The sequence below is a fragment of the Panthera leo genome, chromosome C1, assembly GCF_018350215.1.
Source record: "Panthera leo isolate Ple1 chromosome C1, P.leo_Ple1_pat1.1, whole genome shotgun sequence".
NCBI classification, from domain to species: domain Eukaryota; kingdom Metazoa; phylum Chordata; class Mammalia; order Carnivora; family Felidae; genus Panthera; species Panthera leo.
Window position 1 is genome coordinate 149,672,963 of NC_056686.1, and position 22,341 is coordinate 149,695,303.

General features: G+C 38.7%; 1 protein-coding gene across 6 annotated transcripts in view; it reads left to right on the forward strand.

Moving 5' to 3' along the window:
• Positions 1 to 244: 244 nt before the first annotated feature.
• The window catches only part of TANK (TRAF family member associated NFKB activator), a 100,176-nt gene continuing 78,079 nt past the window's right edge, over positions 245 to 22,341 (forward strand). For 3 of the 6 annotated variants that reach the window (XM_042948949.1, XM_042948958.1, XM_042948957.1), the window contains exon 1: positions 21,630 to 22,129. In XM_042948949.1, the coding sequence (XP_042804883.1) occupies positions 22,122 to 22,129 (8 nt within the window). In that variant the 5' untranslated portion in view covers positions 21,630 to 22,121. Of the gene's footprint in view, positions 447 to 21,629; positions 22,130 to 22,341 lie in introns of those variants that run through there. The other 3 variants (XM_042948952.1, XM_042948951.1, XM_042948954.1) reach the window with 2 other exon arrangements.

A 22,341-nucleotide genomic window follows, 5' to 3' on the forward strand; every position in this document is an offset into this window, starting at 1 on the left:
ACAATTTCCGGATTTTTGTTAAAATGCCCTAACTATTCAAGAAAAAGTATCTTTGATTCAGAAGGAAGTCAGGGCTATAGTCATGGGTGGTTTACAGAACATTTTCTGGTAGTCTTTACTTCATTTCAATATCTTGCCACGATTGGCTGTTGAGAGCTACAAATAAGGAAGTCTTCAATTTAGGGGATTTCTCAGTGGAAGTTCCCAGTTCAACACAAGGGAGAGCTCAGGACAGTTTGGGCGGCATTGCTAGAGTCTGCAGATAAAGTTTCCAGACTCTGTAACTGCCTACGTCTTTCAAGAGCACTACTCTGTGAAGGAAGACTTCTAACTTGGAAAAGAGATAAGCCAAACTTGGGTTGTTCCTACCAATTCTCAACTAGCAAGGTGGACTGGATGTCTTAGACTGAAGCGTTGCAGATTTGTTCCGCTCTTGCTTCTGCAAAGTGAGTAATTTATGACATGATTCGATAATGCCTTGTATTCATTGTCATAACTGGAAATTTGGCCTTTAAAAAATAGGGCCCCTAGCTGAGACCAAAGAAAATTTTTGAAAATACTGTGCTCTTTTTACATTCCTCTCAACTCTTAAGAGCAAATGTATGTCTCTACTTGAAATAATTTTTTTTAAGTTTATATCTGGAATATAGACCTTCTCCAATGAGTTGTTTTTATAACATAATGTAAGACTTGAAAGATATGTATTTGGCATATGTTAAGGTATAATTAGCTTACTAGATTTAAAAGTAAAATAATACTGTATATATTTGTACTTCTGGGGAGCTAAATTCTTAAAGATCACTTCTGGCCTGATCCAGTGTGTCCATTCAAAAATTAACTCAAGTTTAGTATTTTTTCATCTCCTAAGAAACATATGCTAATGAATTTTTTTTTACAGTAAAATATTAACCTTATAGACAACTTTGCATTTCCTATCTTAAAACATTTAAGAGTTCACCATTACGGTAATCCAGGGTTATTTGATTACCAATTGGCTGTTATATTCGTTATCAAAAATGAATATTTAAGGATTGTGTACTATTTCTTTAAGTTTTTTCTTAAGGATAGTCCTAGGAAAAGTTGATAGTTTGGACAGATTAAACATCAGAAATCATTATTAGCATCAATAGCTGCCATTTATTGAATGTCTGCTAGAGAAAAAGTTACAGGATCTTCCAGCTAGTAAGTGGCAGACCCAGGGCTCAAACCTGAGCCCTGAGGTTCAGGGCTGAACCTGACTGAGGTTCCTGCAAGCAGCTAGTAGGGCCCTACGGCCAACATCCAATTATTTCCTTAAACACTTGTGACAGCGAAAGACATGGCCAAGTGGAAATTTTTAAATACATTCGTTAAATTCTGCCAAGAAAAGACAGTTCTAGCTGGAATTTCATGGAACTTAGGCACTAATTGAAGGAAAAGATCATCCTTACAATACAGAACCTTCCTGTCTGCACACATTATTTTTCTTTCCGTATATTAAGGCCTTGGGAAACATATAGGTTCTTTGTTTATTATCAAATGTATTCCAATATATTTTATCTTTTTTGTGTGTAGAGTTAGGGACGCTATTGGAGAGGGATGTTCTTTCTGCTGTATTTTCTAACTAATTACTGCTATTATTTAGGAGAGTTCTTTATTTCGTATTTTTATCTTGTATCCAGCTATTATATTGTTCTTCTATTTGTTCTAAATTAGTTAGGTAATTCATAGGAGATGCCTGTTTAGGAAAAATATAATTTTTTCTCCTCTTTTTTTTTTTTACTTCTCTCCAAAACTTCTAGAACAGTGTTTAATAACAGAGGAGATAACAGCTAACCATGTCTTGTTCTGATCTCAGTGGGAATTTCCCTAGTGGTTAACATTAAGAATGACGATGGCTGTTGGTTTGAGATAAATACATTTATCATGAAAACCAAGTAACTACCAAATCTACTTCTCATTCTATTTTAGTAAAGGTGTATCAGTACTTCATGTTAAACAAATTCAACGTAATTTTGGTATTATTATAGACAACTCTATAGTTTGTCTACTTTAAAGTATATAGTGCTCTGCTGTTACACAATACGGTAATTGCATTATTTAAAATTTCTATGTTATCAGGGCACCTGGGTGGCGCAGTCAGTCAAGCTTCTGATTCTTGATTTCAGCTCAGGTTGTGATCTCATGGTTCGTGAGTTCAAGCCCCACATCAGGCTCTGTGCTGACAGTGTGAATCCCTGCTTGAGATTCTCTCTCTCTCCCTCTCTCCCTGCCCCTCCCCTGCTTGCACTCTGTCTCTCAAAATGAATAAATAAACTTAAAAAAATATATTATAAAAAATCATGCCTCCATCATAAAGGTAGATTTATAATATAAAGCATATTTAGTTATTGCTTTAGTTAAAATAATAAATTAGTTGATCAAAATGAACCAAACCAAACCTACACATTTTCTCATTTTCTCTTTATCCACATGCTTAGATGCCTCTCCTCTATTATTTTGGCTTCACAATTTAGTTCGCAGCTCAAATTAACAGAAAAGAATGAAAACAATGTAGCATAGCCAAGGAACCCTATCCAGGCAGAGTAACCAGATACTCAAACAAAGCAGCTGTTCCTACAGCTTTGTGCAAAAAAGCTTTCTCCTTATTATGACTGTGCTAGTTGTAAGCCACAACTCTGTTATAACCAACAGTGGTGTGCAAAGTATGTGTCCAAATTAATTAATTTTATGACTGCTTTGGATTCTGTGTCTCCCTCTCTCTCTGTTTCTCCCCCACTCATGCTCTGTCTCTCTCAAAATAAATAAATGTTAAAAAAATCAAATTAATTTTATGCCAATTTATATTAAGAAAATGTATGCCAAAAGAGAATTATCTGGGGGCGCCTGGGTGGCTCAGTTGGTTAAGTGTCTGCTTTGGCTTAGGTCATGATCTCGTGGTTCATGGGCTCGAGCCCCACATAGGGCTCTATGTTAACAGCTCAGAGCTTGGAGACTGCTTTGAATTCTGTGTCTCCCTCTCTCTGCCCTTCCCCAACTCGTGCTCTGTTTCTCTCTCTTAAAAACTAAGCATAAAAAAATTTTTTAATAGAAATTAAAAAAAAAGAAATATCTGTAATTTACTGAGAACTTTTGCTTTCATTTTCACAAGTGAAATGAATCTGTATTTTTATTTTCTGATAAAAATACCAAAGTTTTCTATGTTCTAAAAAGGTTTAATGAGAGTTTTCTGTTCCTTGAAATATTTAAAGAGCAAATCTTCACACTGTTTATCTTTGGCACCCACTTTTGGATGTAGTTCTTTAAAAGCTTTCTGATATTTTCTATTGTTATTGATATTGTTGGATTTTATGCTGTTTTTTTCACGCAGTTTAGGTTGCTTATAAATGATCCTTGTCATCAAATTTTTCAAAGGTATTACCATACACAGTATTCTCGTACTTTTTTATAATCTCCATAATCATGTAGATAACCCTTTTTCATTACCAATTTTGTTTATTTATGATTTCAAAGGTTTTTTTTTTAATGTTTATTTAAGAGAGAGAATACATGGGCATGAGCGGGAGAGGGACAGAGAGGGAGACAGAGGATCCAAAGCAGGCTCCGAGCTGACAGCAGAGAGCCTGATGCATGGCTCAAACTCATAAACTGTGAGATCATTACTTAAGCCGAAGTCAGATGCTTAAATGACTGAGCCACCCAGGCCCCTCGTTATTTTAAGTTTTCAAAATAAGTTTGCAGTTTTGTTTCCTCTTTGATCCAAGAATTATTTAGGACAACGAAGTCTTTTTTCAGTTAATAGATTTTGTTTGTTTAGAACAGTTTTCGATTTAGAGAAATGTTGAGCAAACAAAGCAGTTTCCATACACCGCCCCATCACCCGGTGTCCCCTATTATTAACATCTTACATTAGTATGGTACATTAAGGAACCAGTAGTCTTACATTTTTCTTAACTCAATGCATAGTTTATTCAGATTTTCTTATTTTCTCCCTTTTTAAAAAATTGAGGTAAAAGCCACATAAAATTAAATTTTTTACAAAGTGAAAAATTCAGTGGCATTGACTACATTCACAAGGTTGTGCAACCAACCACTTCTATCCAGTGTTAAAACATTTTTATTACCCCAAAAGAAAACTCTGTTGTCCATTAAGCAGTGCTCTGCTTTTCTTGCTCCTCTCAACCTCTGGCAACCCATGTTCTGTCTCTATGGATGGACCTGTTCTGGATATTTCGTGTGAGTGAAATCATGTAACATGTGACTTTTTCTGACTGGCTTCTTTCATTTAACATGTTTTCAAGATTCATCCATGCTGTAGCATGTGTCAGTACTTCATTCCTTTTATGGCCAAGCAATATTCTATCATATGTATATACCTCAATTTGTTTATCCATTCGTGTATTGTTGAGTAGGATAGTAGGGCTACTTTCACTTTATGGCTATTGTAAATAGTGCTGCTATGACCATGCATTTACATGTATATGTTTGAGTACCTGTTTTCAATTCTTCCTGGGTATATACCAAGCAGTGAAATTGTGCGGTCATATGGTAACTCTCTTTAACTTTTTTTTTTTTTTTTAAGCAAACTTTCTTTCTTTTTTTAATTTTTTTTTCAACGTTTTTTATTTATTTTTGGGACAGAGAGAGACAGAGCATGAACGGGGGAGGGGCAGAGAGAGAGGGAGACACAGAATCGGAAACAGGCTCCAGGCTCCGAGCCATCAGCCCAGAGCCTGACGCGGGGCTCGAACTCACGGACCGCGAGATCGTGACCTGGCTGAAGTCGGACGCTTAACCGACTGCGCCACCCAGGCGCCCCATCTCTTTAACTTTTTAAGGAGCAACCAAACTCACTTATTAGCTCTAGTAGCTTTCTTGTGGATTCCTCAGGATATTTTCTGTATATAAAATAATGCCATCTGTAAATATAAATATTTTTACTTCTTTCTAATTTACGTGCCTTTTATTTCTTTTTCTCGTTTAATCCCTCTAGCTGAAACTTTCAGGACAATGTTGAATAGTAGTGGTGAAAGAAAACATCCTTGTCTTTTCCTGATCTCAGGGGGAAAACTTCTGGTCTTTCATCATTGAGTATGATGTTAGCTATGGGTTTTCATAAATTCTCTTTTTTGTGTTGTAGAAGTTCCCTTCTATTCCTAGTTTTCTAAGTGTTTTTTTTTTTTTATTCATGAAAGGATGTTAGTTTTGTTAAATGCCTTTTCTGCATCAGTAGAGAGCATCATGTGGGTGTTTTTCCTTTATTCGATAATGTAGTGTATTTCATTGATTTTTTTTTCTTTAACCGTCTTTGCATTCCAGGGAAAAATCACATTTTGTCATGATGCATAATCTATTTAATATGCTATTAAATTCAGTTTACTAGCATTTTGTGGAATCTTAAATCTTTATTCATAAATCATGTTGGTTTTTAGTTTTCTCTTTTTCTGGTGTTTTTGTCTGACTTTGATATCACAGTAATGCTGGCTTCATAAAATGAGTTGGGAAGCATTCCCTCCTCTTATATTTTTTTAAAGCATTTAAGAAAGATAGATGCTAATTCTTTTTAAAGTGTTTGATAGACTTCTCCAGTGAAGCCATCTGGTTCTGGACTTTTTTTTTGTTGGGAGGTTTTTGATTACTGATTCAATCTCTTTGTTATAGGTCTGTTCAGGTTTTCTGTTTCTTGTAGATTTAGTTTTCATTGTTTGTGTGTTTCTAGGAATTTCTACATTTCAGCTAGATCATCTTATTTGTTAACAGATAGTTGTTTATAGTATTGTCTTATAATCCTTGTTATTTCTATTTGGTTGGTAACAACGTCTCCACTTCCATATCTGATTTTAGTTACTTATTATTCTCTGAAAAAGTTTTGTCAATTTTGCGGTCTTTTCAAAGAACTGACTTAGCCTTCATTGATTCTTTTGTTTTTCTATTCTCTATTTCATTTATCTCTGCTCTAATCTTTATTCTTTCTTCCCTTCTGCTAGCTTTGGGTTCAGTTTGCTTCTTTTTCTAGTTCCTTGAAGTGTGAAGTTAGGTTATTGATTACAGATCTGTCTTCTCTTCTATTGTAGATGTTTACTACTATTAATTTCTCTCTGAGCACTGCTTTCACTCATTCCATAAGTTTTGGTATAGTACAATTTTGTTTTCATTAATCTCTAAGTAAATCTCATTTCCTTTGTGATTTCCTCTTTTGATTGGTTGTTTAAGAATGTGCTGCTTACTTTGCACATATTTGAATTTTCCAGTTTTCCTTCTGTTAATTGGCATCTAGCTTCATTTCGTTCTGGTTAGAAAAGATACTTTGTATGGCTTAATCTTTTTAAATATATTGAGGCTTTTGTGTGTGTGTGTGTGGCCTACCATTTGATTTATCCTGAAGAAGTTTCCATCGAGAGTAATGTGTCTTTTGCTGTTGTCGGGTAGAGTGATCTATATATGTCTGTTAAGTCTAGTTGATTTTTTTTTTTTTTTTAATATATGAAATTTACTGTCAAATTGGTTTCCATACAACACCCAGTGCTCATCCCAAAAGGTGCCCTCCTCAATACCCATCACCCACCCTGTCCTCCCTCCCATCCTGCCCTCCCTCCCACCCCCCATCAACCCTCAGTTTGTTCTCAGTTTTTTAACAGTCTCTAATGCTTTGGCTCTCTCCCACTCTAACCTCTTTTTTTTTTTTTTTTTTTTTTTCCTTCCCCTCCCCCATGGGTTTCTGTTATGTTTCTCAGGATCCACATAAGAGTGAAACCATATGGTATCTGTCTTTCTCTGTATGGCTTATTTCACTTAGCATCACACTCTCCAGTTCCATCCATGTTGCTACAAAAGGCCATATTTCATTTTTTCTCATTGCCACGTAGTATTCCATTGTGTATATAAACCACAGTTTCTTTATCCATTCATCAGTTGATGGACATTTAGGCTCTTTCCATAATTTGGCTATTGTTGAGAGTGCCGCTATAAACATTGGGGTACAGGTGCCCCTATGCATCAGTACTCCTGTATCCCTTGGATAAATTCCTAGCAGTGCTATTGCTGGGTCATAGGGTAGGTCTATTTTTAATTTTCTGAGGAACCTCCACACTGCTTTCCAGAGCGGCTGCACCAATTTGCATTCCCACCAACAGTGCAAGAGGGTTCCTGTTTCTCCACATCCTCTCCAGCATCTATAGTCTCCTGATTTCTTCATTTTGGCCACTCTGACTGGCGTGAGGTGGTATCTGAGTGTGGTTTTGATTTGTATTTCCCTGATAAGGAGCGACGTTGAACATCTTTTCATGTGCCTGTTGGCCATCCGGATGTCTTCTTTAGAGAAGTGTCTATTCATGTTTTCTGCCCATTTCTTCACTGGGTTATTTGTTTTTCGGGTGTGGAGTTTGATGAGCTCTTTATAGATTTTGGATACTAGCCCTTTGTCCGATGTGTCATTTGCAAATATCTTTTCCCATTCCGTTGGTTGCCTTTTAGTTTTGTTGGTTGTTTCCTTTGCTGTGCAGAAGCTTTTTATCTTCATAAGGTCCCAGTAATTCACTTTTGCTTTTAATTCCCTTGCCTTTGGGGATGTGCCGAGTAAGAGATTGCTACGGCTGAGGTCAGAGAGGTCTTTTCCTGCTTTCTCCTCTAAGGTTTTGATGGTTTCCTGTCTCACATTCAGGTCCTTTATCCATTTTGAGTTTATTTTTGTGAATGGTGTGAGAAAGTGGTCTAGTTTCAACCTTCTGCATGTTGCTGTCCAGTTCTCCCAGCACCATTTGTTAAAGAGACTGTCTTTTTTCCATTGGATGTTCTTTCCTGCTTTGTCAAAGATGAGTTGGCCATACGTTTGTGGGTCTAGTTCTGGGGTTTCTATTCTATTCCATTGGTCTATGTGTCTGTTTTTATGCCAATACCATGCTGTCTTGATGATGACAGCTTTGTAGTAGAGGCTAAAGTCTGGGATTGTGATGCCTCCTGCTTTGGTCTTCTTCTTCAAAATTACTTTGGCTATTCGGGGCCTTTTGTGGTTCCATATGAATTTTAGGATTGCTTGTTCTAGTTTCGAGAAGAATGCTGGTGCAATTTTGATTGGGATTGCATTGAATGTGTAGATAGCTTTGGGTAGTATTGACATTTTGACAATATTTATTCTTCCAATCCATGAGCAGGGAATGTCTTTCCATTTCTTTATATCTTCTTCAATTACCTGCATAAGCTTTCTATAGTTTTCAGCATACAGATCTTTTACATCTTTGGTTAGATTTATCCCTAGGTATTTTATGCTTCTTGGTGCAATTGTGAATGGGATCAGTTTCTTCATTTGTCTTTCTGTTGCTTCATTGTTAGTGTATAAGAATGCAACTGATTTCTGCACATTGATTTTGTATCCTGCAACTTTGCTGAATTCATGTATCAGTTCTAGCAGACTTTTGGTGGAGTCTATCGGATTTTCCATGTATAATATCATGTCATCTGCAAAAAGCGAAAGCTTGACTTCATCTTTGCCAATTTGGATGCCTTTGATTTCCTTTTGTTGTCTGATTGCTGATGCTAGAACTTCCAGCACTATATTAAACAGCAGCGGTGACAGTGGGCATCCCTGTCGTGTTCCTGATCTCAGGGAAAAAGCTCTCAGTTTTTCCCCGTTGAGGATGATGTTAGCTGTGGGCTTTTCATAAATGGCCTTTATGATCTTTAAGTATGTTCCTTCTATCCCGACTTTCTCAAGGGTTTTTATTAAGAAAGGGTGCTGGATTTTGTCAAAGGCCTTTTCTGCATCGATTGACAGGATCATATGGTTCTTGTCTTTTTTTTTGTTAATGTGATGTATCACGTTGATCGATTTGCGAATGTTGAACCAGCCCTGCATCCCAGGAATGAATCCCACTTGATCATGGTGAATAATTCTTTTTATATGCTGTTGAATTCGATTTGCTAGTATCTTATTAAGAATTTTTGCATCCATATTCATCAGGGATATTGGCCTGTAGTTCTCTTTTTTTACTGGGTCTCTGTCTGGTTTAGGAATCAAAGTAATACTGGCTTCATAGAATGAGTCTGGAAGTTTTCCTTCCCTTTCTATTTCTTGGAATAGCTTGAGAAGGATAGGTATTATCTCTGCTTTAAATGTCTGGTAGAACTCCCCTGGGAAGCCATCTGGTCCTGGACTCTTATTTGTTGGGAGATTTTTGATAACCGATTCAATTTCTTCGCTGGTTATGGGTCTGTTCAAGCTTTCTATTTCCTCCTGATTGAGTTTTGGAAGAGTGTGGGTATTTAGAAATTTGTCCATTTCTTCCAGGTTGTCCAATTTGCTGGCATATAATTTTTCATAGTATTCCCTGATAATTGTTTGTATCTCTGAGGGATTGGTTGTAATCATTCCATTTTCATTCATGATTTTATCTATTTGGGTCATCTCCCTTTTCTTTTTGAGAAGCCTGGCTAGAGGTTTGTCAATTTTGTTTATTTTTTCAAAAAACCAACTCTTGGTTTCGTTGATCTGCTCTACAGTTTTTTTAGATTCTATATTGTTTATTTCTGCTCTGATCTTTATGATTTCTCTTCTTCTGCTGGGTTTAGGCTGCCTTTGCTGTTCTGCTTCTATTTCCTTTAGGTGTGCTGTTAGATTTTGTATTTGGGATTTTTCTTGTTTCTTGAGATAGGCCTGGATTGCAATGTATTTTCCTCTCAGGACTGCCTTCGCTGCATCCCAAAGCGTTTGGATTGTTGTATTTTCATTTTCGTTTGTTTCCATATATGTTTTAATTTCTTCTCTAATTGCCTGGTTGACCCACTCATTCGTTAGTAGGGTGTTCTTTAATCTCCATGCTTTTGGAGGTTTTCCAGACTTTTTCCTGTGGTTGATTTCAAGCTTCATAGCATTGTGGTCTGAAAGTATGCATGGTATAATTTCAATTCTTGTAAACTTATGAAGGGCTGTTTTGTGACCCAGTATATGATCTATCTTGGAGAATGTTCCATGTGCACTCGAGAAGAAAGTATATTCTGTTGCTTTGGGATGCAGAGTTCTAAATATATCTGTCAAGTCCATCTGATCCAATGTATCATTCAGGGCCCTTGTTTCTTTATTGACTGTGTGCCTAGATGATCTATCCATTTCTGTAAGTGGGGTGTTAAAGTCCCCTGCAATGACCACATTCTTATCAATAAGGTTGCTTATGTTTATGAGTAATTGTTTTATATATCTGGGGGCTCGGGTATTTGGTGCATAGACATTTATAATAGTTAGCTCTTCCTGGTGGATAGACCCTGTGATTATTATATAATGCCCTTCTTCATCTCTTGTTACAGCCTTTAATTTAAAGTCTCGTTTGTCTGATATAAGTATGGCTACTCCAGCTTTCTTTTGGCTTCCAGGAGCATGATAAATAGTTCTCCATCCCCTCACTCTCAATCTAAAGGTGTCCTCAGATCTAAAATGAGTCTCTTGTAGACAGCAAATAGATGGGTCTTGTTTTTTTATCCATTCTGATACCCTATGTCTTTTAGTTGGCGCATTTAATCCATTTACATTCAGTGTTATTATAGAAAGATATGGGTTTAGAGTCATTGTGATGTCTGTATGTTTTATGCTTGTAGTGATGTCTCTGGTACTTTGTCTCACAGGATCCCCCTTAGGATCTCTTGTAGGGCTGGTTTCGTGGTGACAAATTCCTTCAGTTTTTGTTTGTTTGGGAAGACCTTTATCTCTCCTTCTATTCTAAATGACAGACTTGCTGGATAAAGGATTCTCGGCTGCATATTTTTTCTGTTTAGCACACTGTAGATATCGTGCCAAGCCTTTCTGGCCTGCCAAGTTTCAAAGGAGAGATCAGTCACGAGTCTTATAGGTCTCCCTTTATATGTGAGGGCACGTTTATCCCTTGCTGCTTTCAGAATTTTCTCTTTATCCTTGTATTTTGCCAGTTTCACTATGATATGTCGTGCAGAAGATCGATTCAAGTTACGTCTGAAGGGAGTTCTCTGTGCCTCTTGGATTTCAATGCCTTTTTCCTTCCCCAGTTCAGGGAAGTTCTCAGCTATAATTTGTTCAAGTACCCCTTCAGCACCCTTCCCTCTCTCTTCCTCCTCTGGGATCCCAATTATGCGTATATTATTTCTTTTTAGTGTATCACTTAGTTCTCTAATTTTCCCCTCATACTCCTGGATTTTTTTATCTCTCTTTCTCTCAGCTTCCTCTTTTTCCATAACTTTATCTTCTAGTTCACCTATTCTCTCCTCTGCCTCTTCAAGCCGAGCCATCGTGGATTCCATTTTGTTTTGCAATTCGTTTAAAGCGTTTTTCAACTCCTCGTGACTGTTCCTTAGTCCCTCGATCTTTGTGGCAAGAGATTCTCTGCTGTCCTGTATACTGTTTTCAAGCCCAGCGATTAATTTTATGACTATTATTCTAAATTCACTTTCTGTTATATTATTTAAATCCTTTTTGATCAGTTCATTAGCTGTTGTTATTTCCTGGAGATTCTTCTGAGGGGAATTCTTCCGTTTGGTCATTTTGGAGAGTCCCTGGCGTGATGAGGACCTGCAGTGCACTTCCCCTGTGCTGTGGTGTATAACTGGAGTTAGTGGGCGGGGCCGCAGTCCGACCCGATGTCTGCCCCCAGCCCACTGCTGGGGCCACAGTCAGACTGGTGTGTGCCTTCTCTTCCCCTCTCCTAGGGGCGGGATTCACTGTGAGGTGGCGTGTCCCGTCTGGGCTACTTGCACACTGCCAGGCTTGTGTTGCTGGGGATCTGGCGTATTAGCTGGGGTGGGTAGGCAAGGTGCACGGGGGCTGGAGGGGCAGGCTTAGCTCACTTCTCCTTAGGTGATCCGCTTCAGGAGGAGCCCTGTGGCAGCGGGAGGGAGTCAGATCCGCTGCCGGAGGTTTGGCTCCGCAGAAGCACAGAGTTGGGTGTTTGCGCGGAGCGAGCAAGTTCCCTGGCAGGAACTGGTTCCCTTTGGGATTTTGGCTGGGGGATGGGCGGGGGAGATGGCGCTGGCGCCTTTGTTCCCCGCCAAGCTGAGCTCTGCCGTCCGGGGTCTCAGCAGCTCTCCCTCCCTTTGTCCTCCAGCCTTCCCGCTTTCCGAGCAGAGCTGTTAACTTATGACCTCCCAGACGCTAAGTCGCGCTTGCTGTCGGAACACAGTCTGTCCGGCCCCTCCGCTTTTGCCAGCCAGACTCGGGGGCTCTGCTTGGCCGGCGAGCCGCCCCTCCGCCCCGGCTCCCTCCCGCCAGTCCGTGGAGCGCGCACCGCCTCGCCGCCCTTCCTACCCTCTTCCGTGGGCCTCTAGTCTGCGCTTGGCTCCAGAGACTCCGTTCTGCTAATCCTCTGGCGGTTTTCTGGGTTCTTTAGGCAGGTGTAGGTGGAATCTAAGCGATCGGCAGGACGCGCTGTGAGCCCCGCGTCCTCCTACGCCGCCATCTTCCGGAACCCTCAAGTCTAGTTGATTAATACTATTATTCAAGTTCTCTCTTTTTTCATCTTCTGTTTTCTACCCATCATTAAAAGTGGTAAAATAAAAAAAAGCGGTAAGTAGTAAAGTCTCCAACTGTTATTGTAGTACTGTCTGTTTCTCCCTTCAATTCTATCAATATTTGCTTCATACATTTGGGGGATCTATTGTTTGGTGTGTATATGTGCATAATTGCTGTATCTTTTTGATTAACGGCCCTTTTGTCAGTGTATAATGTCCTTCTTTGTCTCTTGTAACAGTTTTTGATTTGAAAGCCATTTTGTCTGATGTTAATATAACCACCCCCATCTTTCTTTTGGTTACTGTTTGCATGGAAAATCTTTTTTCCATCATTTTACTTTCAACTTATGTCTTTGGATCTAAAGTAAGTCTCTGGTAGGAACCATATCATTTGATCATGTTACATTATCCATTCTGCTAAGTTTTGCCTTTGGATTAGAAAGGTTAATTCATTCATATGTAAAGAAATCACTGATAAGGAAGAACTTATTTCTGCCATTTTGCTATTTGATTTCTGTATGCTTTATACCATTTTTCTGTTCCTCACTTCTTACGTTAATGTCTTCTTTTGTGTTTAATCGGTTCTTGGCTTTGTACCACCTTATTCCTTCTCATTTTATTTTATGTATTTTTTTCAATGTTGTCTTAGTGCTTACCATAAGGATTACAATTAGCAACTTAATTTGTAACTATCCAATTTGAATTAATACCAACTTAACTTCAATAATATACAAAAGCTTTACTCCTATACAGCTTAGCTTCTCTCTTATGTTGTTGTAATAACAGATTTTTATCTTTATACACTATGTACACATTAATATAGATTTATGATTTTTAAAAGCATTCGTCTTTTTTAAATCATGTAGGAAATAAAAAGAGGAGTTATAATCATGCTGGCTTTCATATTCACCAATGTAATTGCCTCTGTCAAAGTTTATTTTTTGTAATGCTTTGAATTATTGTCTAGTAGCCTTTTATCTGAGCCTTCAAGACTCCCTTTATCTACTAGCACTGAACTCCTTCAGCTTTTGATTATCTCAGAACATCTTAAATTTTCCTTCATTTTTGAAGAATAGTTTTTCTAGATAGAGAATTCTTGGTTGACATCTATTTTTTTTTAGCACTTTAAATATGTCATCCCACTGCCTTCTGAATTCCATGATTTCAAAGTGAAATTGGCTGTTAATCTTACTGAGGCTCCCTTGTGCATAATGAGTCACTTCTGTCTTACTATTTTCAAGATTCTTTCATCTGTGGCTCTCAATGGTTTGCTTATAATATGCTTTGGTATAGATCTCTTTGAGTTTATCCTTCTGGAGTTCACTGAGTATAACATTCAGAGTTTGACAAAGAGAAAGGGAGGCGAACCATTAGGAGGCTAGTATGATACATTAGAATTGATGGTGTCTTGAACAGAGAGTGGCAATAGAGACAGAAAATGGCTATGAAGACAGTGTTTAACAATGAGGACAGAAAGTATATGCATGCAAGAAATGTTGCAGAGGAGTACTCATATGAGTTACCTTATTGGGGGACTGATTAAATGTCAGGAAGTAAGAGTTTTATATCTGTGTTATATGGGCAATGTTTGCTTTTCATTCTTCCTCTCTTAATGTGAAAAAATAACCATAAAAATTTGAATTCTACTTATAGCTACTTACCTTCACATTAAAAAAGAACTTAAAACAATATATGTTCAATTATTATTGTTAAAAGGACATCCTATTTATTATTTCTTATTCCTACATGTAGAAGATAAGAAAATTAATAAATTAGAACATTTTACTTCCTGCCACTTCTCTTCCACCCACTTGAGTTTTTGTTTCTATAAACAAGAATTTTAGAATACATTCTTATTAAGCTATTTATTTATACTTGCACCTTATGTCTTCAAAGTTACTTTTAATAGCCTCATTATATTTGCTACAGATTTTTACTCAATCCAATAATTATTTCCAATATTTAGAAATATTTCTTTTATCTCAGAATTTTACCTTTCCTTCTTTTGAAAAGTTTGATTCCCTTCTTGACCAACACAAGTGTATCTTCAACTATTTCAGGAAATGGGTGGTATATTTGTGAGCCTTGAAGTATCAAAGAATATCTTTGTTTTCATTTCCTATGTGAATGACAACTTGGGTGGGTATAGACTTTGAAAGTTAAACCTTTCCCATGCAATTATAGATGTTATTCTGTTCAGCTTCTGAAGCTTAATGTTGAGGATAGTCTATTTTTTTCTATTTTTCTTTCTTTGCAAGTAATTTATTTTTTTTCTTCCTGTATTCTTGGTGAATTTTTGCCATACTTTAGATATAAGAAAACTTCCCTCACCTCTCAAGCCTGAACTCAAGCCTCTCCAGTGTGTTTTCAAAGTACCCTATACTTAACCCGTATTGTAATATTGTAATACCACATTGTGGAGCAATTGCCTGCTTCTTCTATGTGTGTTACCCACAACAGACAGGAAGTTCTTTTAAAGTAGGACTGTGTCTTAGTCATCTTTGTAGCCCCAACTTTTAGCACATAGCGAGCACTCACAAAATATTTGCTGAATAAATAAATAAATTGATAGATCATTTAATATCAAAATTTTATCAGGATATGTCCAAGTGTTTGGTCTCATTCCATTAATTATGTTTCAAAACTTAGAGTCCTTTTCATCTCCAATTGCTTTGGACACATCTTCTGATGTATCTATAGTTGGTATTTCTGTTCCATTTACTCTGATCTTTTCTCCAGGAAGAAGGTAGAGAACTATCTTTCCACTATTTCATCTCATGGTTTTCTTCTGTTTGACCTTTCCATTGACATTTGAGAGAGTTTTTCAAGCTTTTACTCTAATCATTGATTAATATTCTGTAGTATTGATTCCATCCTTGATTATGTTCAAATAATATCTGAATTTTGCCATTGCATGTTTCTATAACCTTAACTTATCCAACTTTGTTGTTATTTCTCCCTGCCTCTTAGCTAGGTCCTTCCTTTTCTTCATCTAATATCCTGTCTAATATGACATCTCTTTTTTCATAGAAAATGCAAAGCAGATTTTTTCCATTTACTTATGCTTCTGGTACACCATTTTCCAAAGTGTTCATTTTCTTTGCATTTTGAGAACTCTATTTTCTTCCTTTATACAGCATAATCTTTCAAAATGGATGCTTTGTCTTGTATTTTCTCATTCCCAGCATTCTATAGCCCTTACTAACCAGATGTATGGATTTTCCTTGGTTCTTCTCATTATCTGCTCGATTTCTATTAGTTCCTCAGTACAGATACAGAGCTGAGATACAAGTAGACATGCACAGGTCACAGCTACACTTTTGCCTGAAGCTGACATTTATCAATTTTGTCACTATAGGTATTTACCTGAGCCAAAATCCCTTACCCTTATTGCCTAGTTATTTCACTATGAAGAGGAGAATTCCTGGTTAATCAGCAGCAATCACTGGTCTTTTCCTTGATAGGAACCATAGATTAAAAATCGAAGTCTCGGGGCGCCTGGGTGGCTCAGTCGGTTAAGCGTCCGACTTCAGCTCAGGTCACGATCTCACGGTCCGTGAGTTCGAGCCCCGCGTCAGGCTCTGGGCTGATGGCTCAGAGCCTGGAGCCTGCTTCCGATTCTGTGTCTCCTTCTCTCTCTGCCCCTCACCCGTTCATGCTCTGTCTCTCTCTGTCTCAAAAATAAATGAACGTTAAAAAAAAAAAATCAAAAAAAAATCGAAGTCTCAGAGAGAGCCCAACACACAGCTCTGTCTGCTCATCCCTTTTCATTATTGGCTTCACATACCCTTAAATATGGAACATTTGTCCACTCTCATTGGGATCATGTTGGTATACTCCAAACCACAGCTCCAAAATGGACAACAGAGAGAAGTATTATTGGGTGATATTTGGGCAAAGAATTGTCAAATACTATGTGCAGGTCCCACATAGTAGCGGGGTTATTGCTTAATTGACTAGTAGGTGCCATGAGGCAGATAGTTTTATTACTATTCTTCAGGCCAATTATAACCATTACTATTCTTTATCTTCAAGCAACAAAGGTTATGTCCATTTCAATCCCATGGGTCTTGCAAATGATTGGAAATCCTGTCACATTTTGTTACTAGGATGCTTGTCAACAGGGTTACAGTTTCTCTTTTGACATCTTTTTCTGACTTAGAAAAAGGCACCCCTTTGGGGTATACTCAAGCCCAAGGGGGCAAGGTTTGGCAAGTGACCACCTCTGTCAGCTGGGTGCTCTGTACAGGGGAGAGCCTGCTCAGCCATCCATACATGCTGGATCTGGCCACCAGTTCTTCCTTTCAAAACTATTATGAGTTTTCATATTTCTCTAATTTTTCTTTAGTAATTTAATTTAGAGTCTAAGGCACAAACAGCTAGTCCAGGTGTCATCCTAAATCAGAAGTCAACCAGATTCTATTAATAGTGATATTTCACATCAAAGATTTGGCTGAGATCATTGATGCATACCTGGCATTCCAAGTTGTAGTAGGTGTTTATACTGGCAGCTTTCCTTTTCCCTAGATTTATATTCAGAACTCTCAATAAAATATTAAGCAGTTTGAAAATAGAACCTAAAATATATTCAATGAGTATGCAGTTCCCATTTTCTTTTTTTTTTATTTTATTTACTTATTTTTGAGAGAGAGAGAGAGAGAGAGAGAGCAGGAGAGGGGCAGAGAGAGAGGGAGACAGAGGGCAGAGAGTGGGACTCAAACTCATGAACCATGACATCATGACCTGAGCTGATATCAAGAGTCAGGTCCTTACCCTGCTGAGCCACCCAGGTGCCCCCCTTTTTTTCAGTTCTCATTTTCATCCCACTCCACCTCAAAGTCCTGCTTGCTAACCTAAGGTATATAAATATAATATGAATAAAGGAAAATTGTAGGGAAATTATGTCAACCTTTTAAAGGATTAATCCTCAAATAAATGTCTCAACTCAAGTCTTAACCTCAGTAAAACATACTGTATGTCAATTCTAAAAAATTAATCATCATTATAGAAAAAGGAAAATGTTTGAAACTGTTTTAGCATGAAATTCCTCTATCTATCCCAGCATGCATGCATGTTTCACACACTGGAGAAATATGTAGCCATTTCTCTTTATGACTACAATATCATGGAATTGAAAAGAGAAGAAAAAGTATATTTAAGAAATGTGTATGTTTAATTTTTTCTTCCTTATTCAAATTTTTTAGCATCTCCACGTTCAAAATGCTTATGCATTCTAGGTGTATTATTACATTCCACGATTTCAATTAGAAGTCACCAAGCAGCTCTTTCAATTTACTAAAAAGTTGGATGAGTTGGACTTCATTAAAATTAAAAATTTCTGCTCTGCAAAAGATAATGTGAAGAGAATAAAAACACAAGCCACAGACTAGGAGAAAATGTTTGCAAAAGATACAGCTGATAAAGGACTGTTAGACAAAATACACAAAGAACTCTTTAAGTTCAACAACAAGAAAACTAAAAACCCAAATTTTATTTTATTTTATTTTACTTTTATTTTTTCAATATATGAAATTTATTGTCAAATTGGTTTCCATACAACACCCAGTGCTCATCCCAAAAGGTGCCCTCCTCAATACCCATCACCCACCCTCCCCTCCCTCCCACCCCCCCCATCAACCCTCAGTTTGTTCTCAGTTTTTAAGAGTCTCTTATGCTTTGGCTCTCTCCCACTCTAACCTCTTTTTTTTTTTCCTTCCCCTCCCCCATGGGTTTCTGTTAAGTTTCTCATGATCCACATAAGAGTGAAAACATATGGTATCTGTCTTTCTCTGTATGGCTTATAAAAACCCAAATTTTAAATGGGTCAAAGACCCTAACAGATATCTCACCAGAGAAGATGTATGTATGGATGGCAAATAAGCATTTGAAAAGATGCTCCACATCATATGTCATCAAGGAAGTGAAAATTAAAACACAGTGAGATATACTACATGCTTGTTAGAATGGCTGAAATCCAGAACACTGACAACACAAAATGCTGACAGGGATGTGGAGCAACAGGAACTCTCATTCATTGCTGGCGGGCATACATTGCTGGTGGTCCAGTCACTTTGGAACATAGTTTGATAGCTTCCAACAAAACTAAACATACTAAGGGTGCCTGGGTGGCTCAGTTGGTCAAGCGTCCTACTCTTGGTTTCAGCTGAGGTCATGATCTCATGGCTCTTGAGACCGAGCCACTGGTTGGGCTCTGTGCTGACAGCATGGAGTCTGCTTGGGATTCTCTCTCTCCCTCTCTCTCTGCCCCCCCCCCCCATAAGTAAGTAAACATTTTTTAAAAAACATACTAAAAATATATATGATCCAGCAATTCCACTCCTTTGTATTTACCTAAAGGCGTTGAAAACTTATGTCCACACAAAAACCTGCACACTTATGTTACAGCAGCTTTATTTGTAATCACCAAAAATTGAAAGCAACCAAGATGTCCTTCAGTAGGTTATTGGATAAACAAACTGGCACGCCCAAGCAATGTAATACTATTCAGTGCTAAAAAGAAATAAACTGCCAAGCCATGAAAAGACATGGAAGAAACTGAAATGTTTATTACTAAGTGAAAGGAGTCCATCTGAAAAGGATGGACTTTTTTATTCCAACCATATGACATTATAGAAAAGGCAAAACTATGGAGACAGTAAAAAGATTAGTGGTTGCCTGGGACTGGGGGTGGAATGGATGAATAGGTGGAGCACAGAGGATTTTTAGGGCAGTGAAACTACTCTACTATAGTATGATACTATTATGATGGATACATGCCATTATCTATCTGTCCAAACTCATAGAATGTACAACATGAAGACTGACCCCTAAAATAAACTATGGACTTTGGATGATAATATTACGTTGATGTAGATTCATCAGTTGTGACAAATGTACCACTTGGTGGGAGATGTTGATAATGGAAGAGGCTTATGCATATATTGTACTTTCCACTCAATTTTGCTATAAACCCAAAACTGCCATAAAAAATAAATTCTTTAAAAAAACAGTGTTTTACTGTCATGTTTAACTCAATTACTACTTACTACAGAAACTTTTCAACTGATCACAATGTTATATACAAGATGTTTCTGTTTGTTTAAATGTTTTTTGCAATATATTTTGGCTTTGACTTTTAAAAGTAAGCTCAATATTTAAAAATGCACTGCAACTTGGCAGGCTTTTAAACCCTTGGACTTGCAGGCTTAAGGAAAGTAATGCAAATAACCATGGCTCAGAAGTGTAAGAAGAAAGTGAGGCAACCAGAACCTGATCCTCCTGCTCTAACAAAGAAAAACTACAATCCCAGGGAGCAAGATGCTGAGTTCCCATGAGAAGATACCACCTTCTAAGTTATATGGGACCATGTGACCAGAAAAAAGGGAGCTCAAGAATTCCAGGGCTGGGCTTGAATCTTCAGAATGAAGAAAGAATCACTGACTGAAGACCTGTTCAGGCATGGCTTGGCCAAGATCCCTAGGACAAGAAAGTTCTCAATTGCAGAAGATTTTGCCAAGTCTATGGATAGAGAACATATGTTCTAGAGCAGGCTGTACCTGATAACAGCCTATAGTATTCACAGTCATTTTATTTATTTATTTATTTATTTGTTTGTTTTTAATTTTTATTTATTTATTTTGAGAGAGAGAGAAAGAGTGTGAGCGGGGGGGGGGGGGGGTAGAGAGAGAGAGAGAGAGAGAGAGAATCTCAAGCAGGCTTTACATTGTCAGCACAGAGCCCAATGCAGGGCCCTATCCCACGACCCTGGGATCATGACCTGAGCTGAAATCTAGAGTAAGATGCTCATCCCACCGAGCCACTCCTGCTCATTTTAATCCTGTCTATCAAACTGTTATTTCAATGTCCTTAGTATGCTTGTGCTTGGTGATGAGGTCTTTTTCAAACAGCATCAACCCATGTAAGATATGTACAAAAGCAGTGAGAGTTCTAAAAATATTTTTAGGGACACCTGGATGGCTCAGTGGATTAAGCACCCAACTTTGGCTCAGGTCATGATCTTTCAGTTCGTGGGTTCGAGCCCTGTGTCGGGCTGTGTACTGATAGGAGCCTGGAGCCTGCTTCAGATTCTGTTGTCTCCCTCTCTCTCTGCCCCTCCCCGGCTCATGCTCTGTCTCTGTCTATCTCTCTGTCTCAAAAATAAATATTTATATAATAAAAATATTTTTTAAATTAAATAAATAAATAGGTAATTAATATAGAAGCTTCTGAGAGTGCTATATGCATTCAGTCAGATGCAATTATGCTCCAGTCAATGTGGAAAGTCCTAGACTTCAATGCTGTCAGGAAGCTTCCACATATGCAGTAGTTTCATGCAAAGAATCCCAGGGAAAACCTTGATGGTGGCAAGAAGCCAGCCTGACATGAAGCTGGCAGGACAGTATCTTTAATTTGCAGAACATTCTAAAATTTACCATGTGCTTTTGCTTACATTATTGGATTGACCATTCATCCAGTGAAGTAAGTTATCACTGTCTCCATTTGTCAGATGAGAAATTAAGGTTCATTAGGTTAAGCAACTTGCCTGAACCAGTAGGTATCAGAGCTAAAACTGGGAGTTCCAACATTTCTAGATGTAATGTCTAAAATTTCTATCTTGGAGATTATTCAGGCATGCCGAGGAAATGGAATAATGGGGAAGTCTTAATTCATGAGAATTTTCTATGAAGTTCTGCTTGTATTTACCAACTATCCAACTTTAGCAAGTGTATTTAGTGAAAGGTGTTACAGTTGGGAAAAAGCCAAATGGGTGTGTGTGTGTGTGTGTGTGTGTGTGTGTGTGTGTAGTGCTTCTCAGTGTGGACCTTAACCACCTTAATCACATTCACATGAGGATTCGACAAAAATGCAGGTTCCAGGCTTCCGCCCACAACCCAGTTTGCTCTGAACTATAAGATCTCTAGGGGTGAATTGATAAATCTACGTCTTTAACAAGTCTGTCAGATGATTCTTGTGTATGCTAACCCACTTACAGGGTGATGTTAAACCTGGTTATTTTCTCTTTAGGAAAAATTCTAACCAAGGCCGGCAGGTGACCTTTAACCTTGACATTGATGGTTTTTGGCTGCCGTCCTTTTTCCTTTCCCGGGTGAGACGGGACGGGGCGGGGCTTGGACGGGCGGGGCTTGGACGGGCGGGGCGAGTGTGGGTGGGGCGAGAGGGGTCTGGTTTGGCCTGGCCGGGTGGAGGGTGAAGGGTTAAAAGCTCCGCGCGCAGGCGCTGCCCTCTGAACAGGAACGGAAAGCAACTTCCGGTCGATTCACTCGGCCGGGCGCCGCGGATCCCGGGCGCGGAATCCCTGAACTGTGAGTAAGAAACTTCGCGAGCGAGTTCGTCTTTCGGAACCCGTCGAACACAATGGCGGGGAACTTGTGTGTGTGAGCGAGGGCGGTGCGCTGGTAGTACTGGTGCCGCAGTGAAAGAAGCCGAAGAGCTGCGGAGACAACCACCTCTCAAGAGTGGAGAGGGACGTTGTGCGAGAGAAACCACCCGGGTGTACGTCCCAGAGCGGACCCGGGAGGGGTTTTCCGGGCCCGCGACGTCAGCGCTGCAACGCTGTCCCCGCCGTGACGCTCCGTGGGGAGGGATCCTGCCCAACTCCGCGTCCAGCGCTCGCGCCGACTTGACCTATTCGCCGGGAGACAGGGGAGGCAGGGCTTGCGATGTCTGGGTGAGCAGTGGGTCCCGGCACGAGTTTCCCAGACTCCCTTCGGGGCAAGGGTTGTCTTCCGGAAGCAGTATTATCGTGGTTATTCTTTCGAAAACTTTTAAATAGGTCTTTCTGTTCTTCCCAAGGTTGTTGCATAATTCCGCTCTCTGCTTTCCTGTGGGGTGTCATCATAGCCGTGTCAATGAGAAGTGGGGTAACTTCCCCGAGGGTGA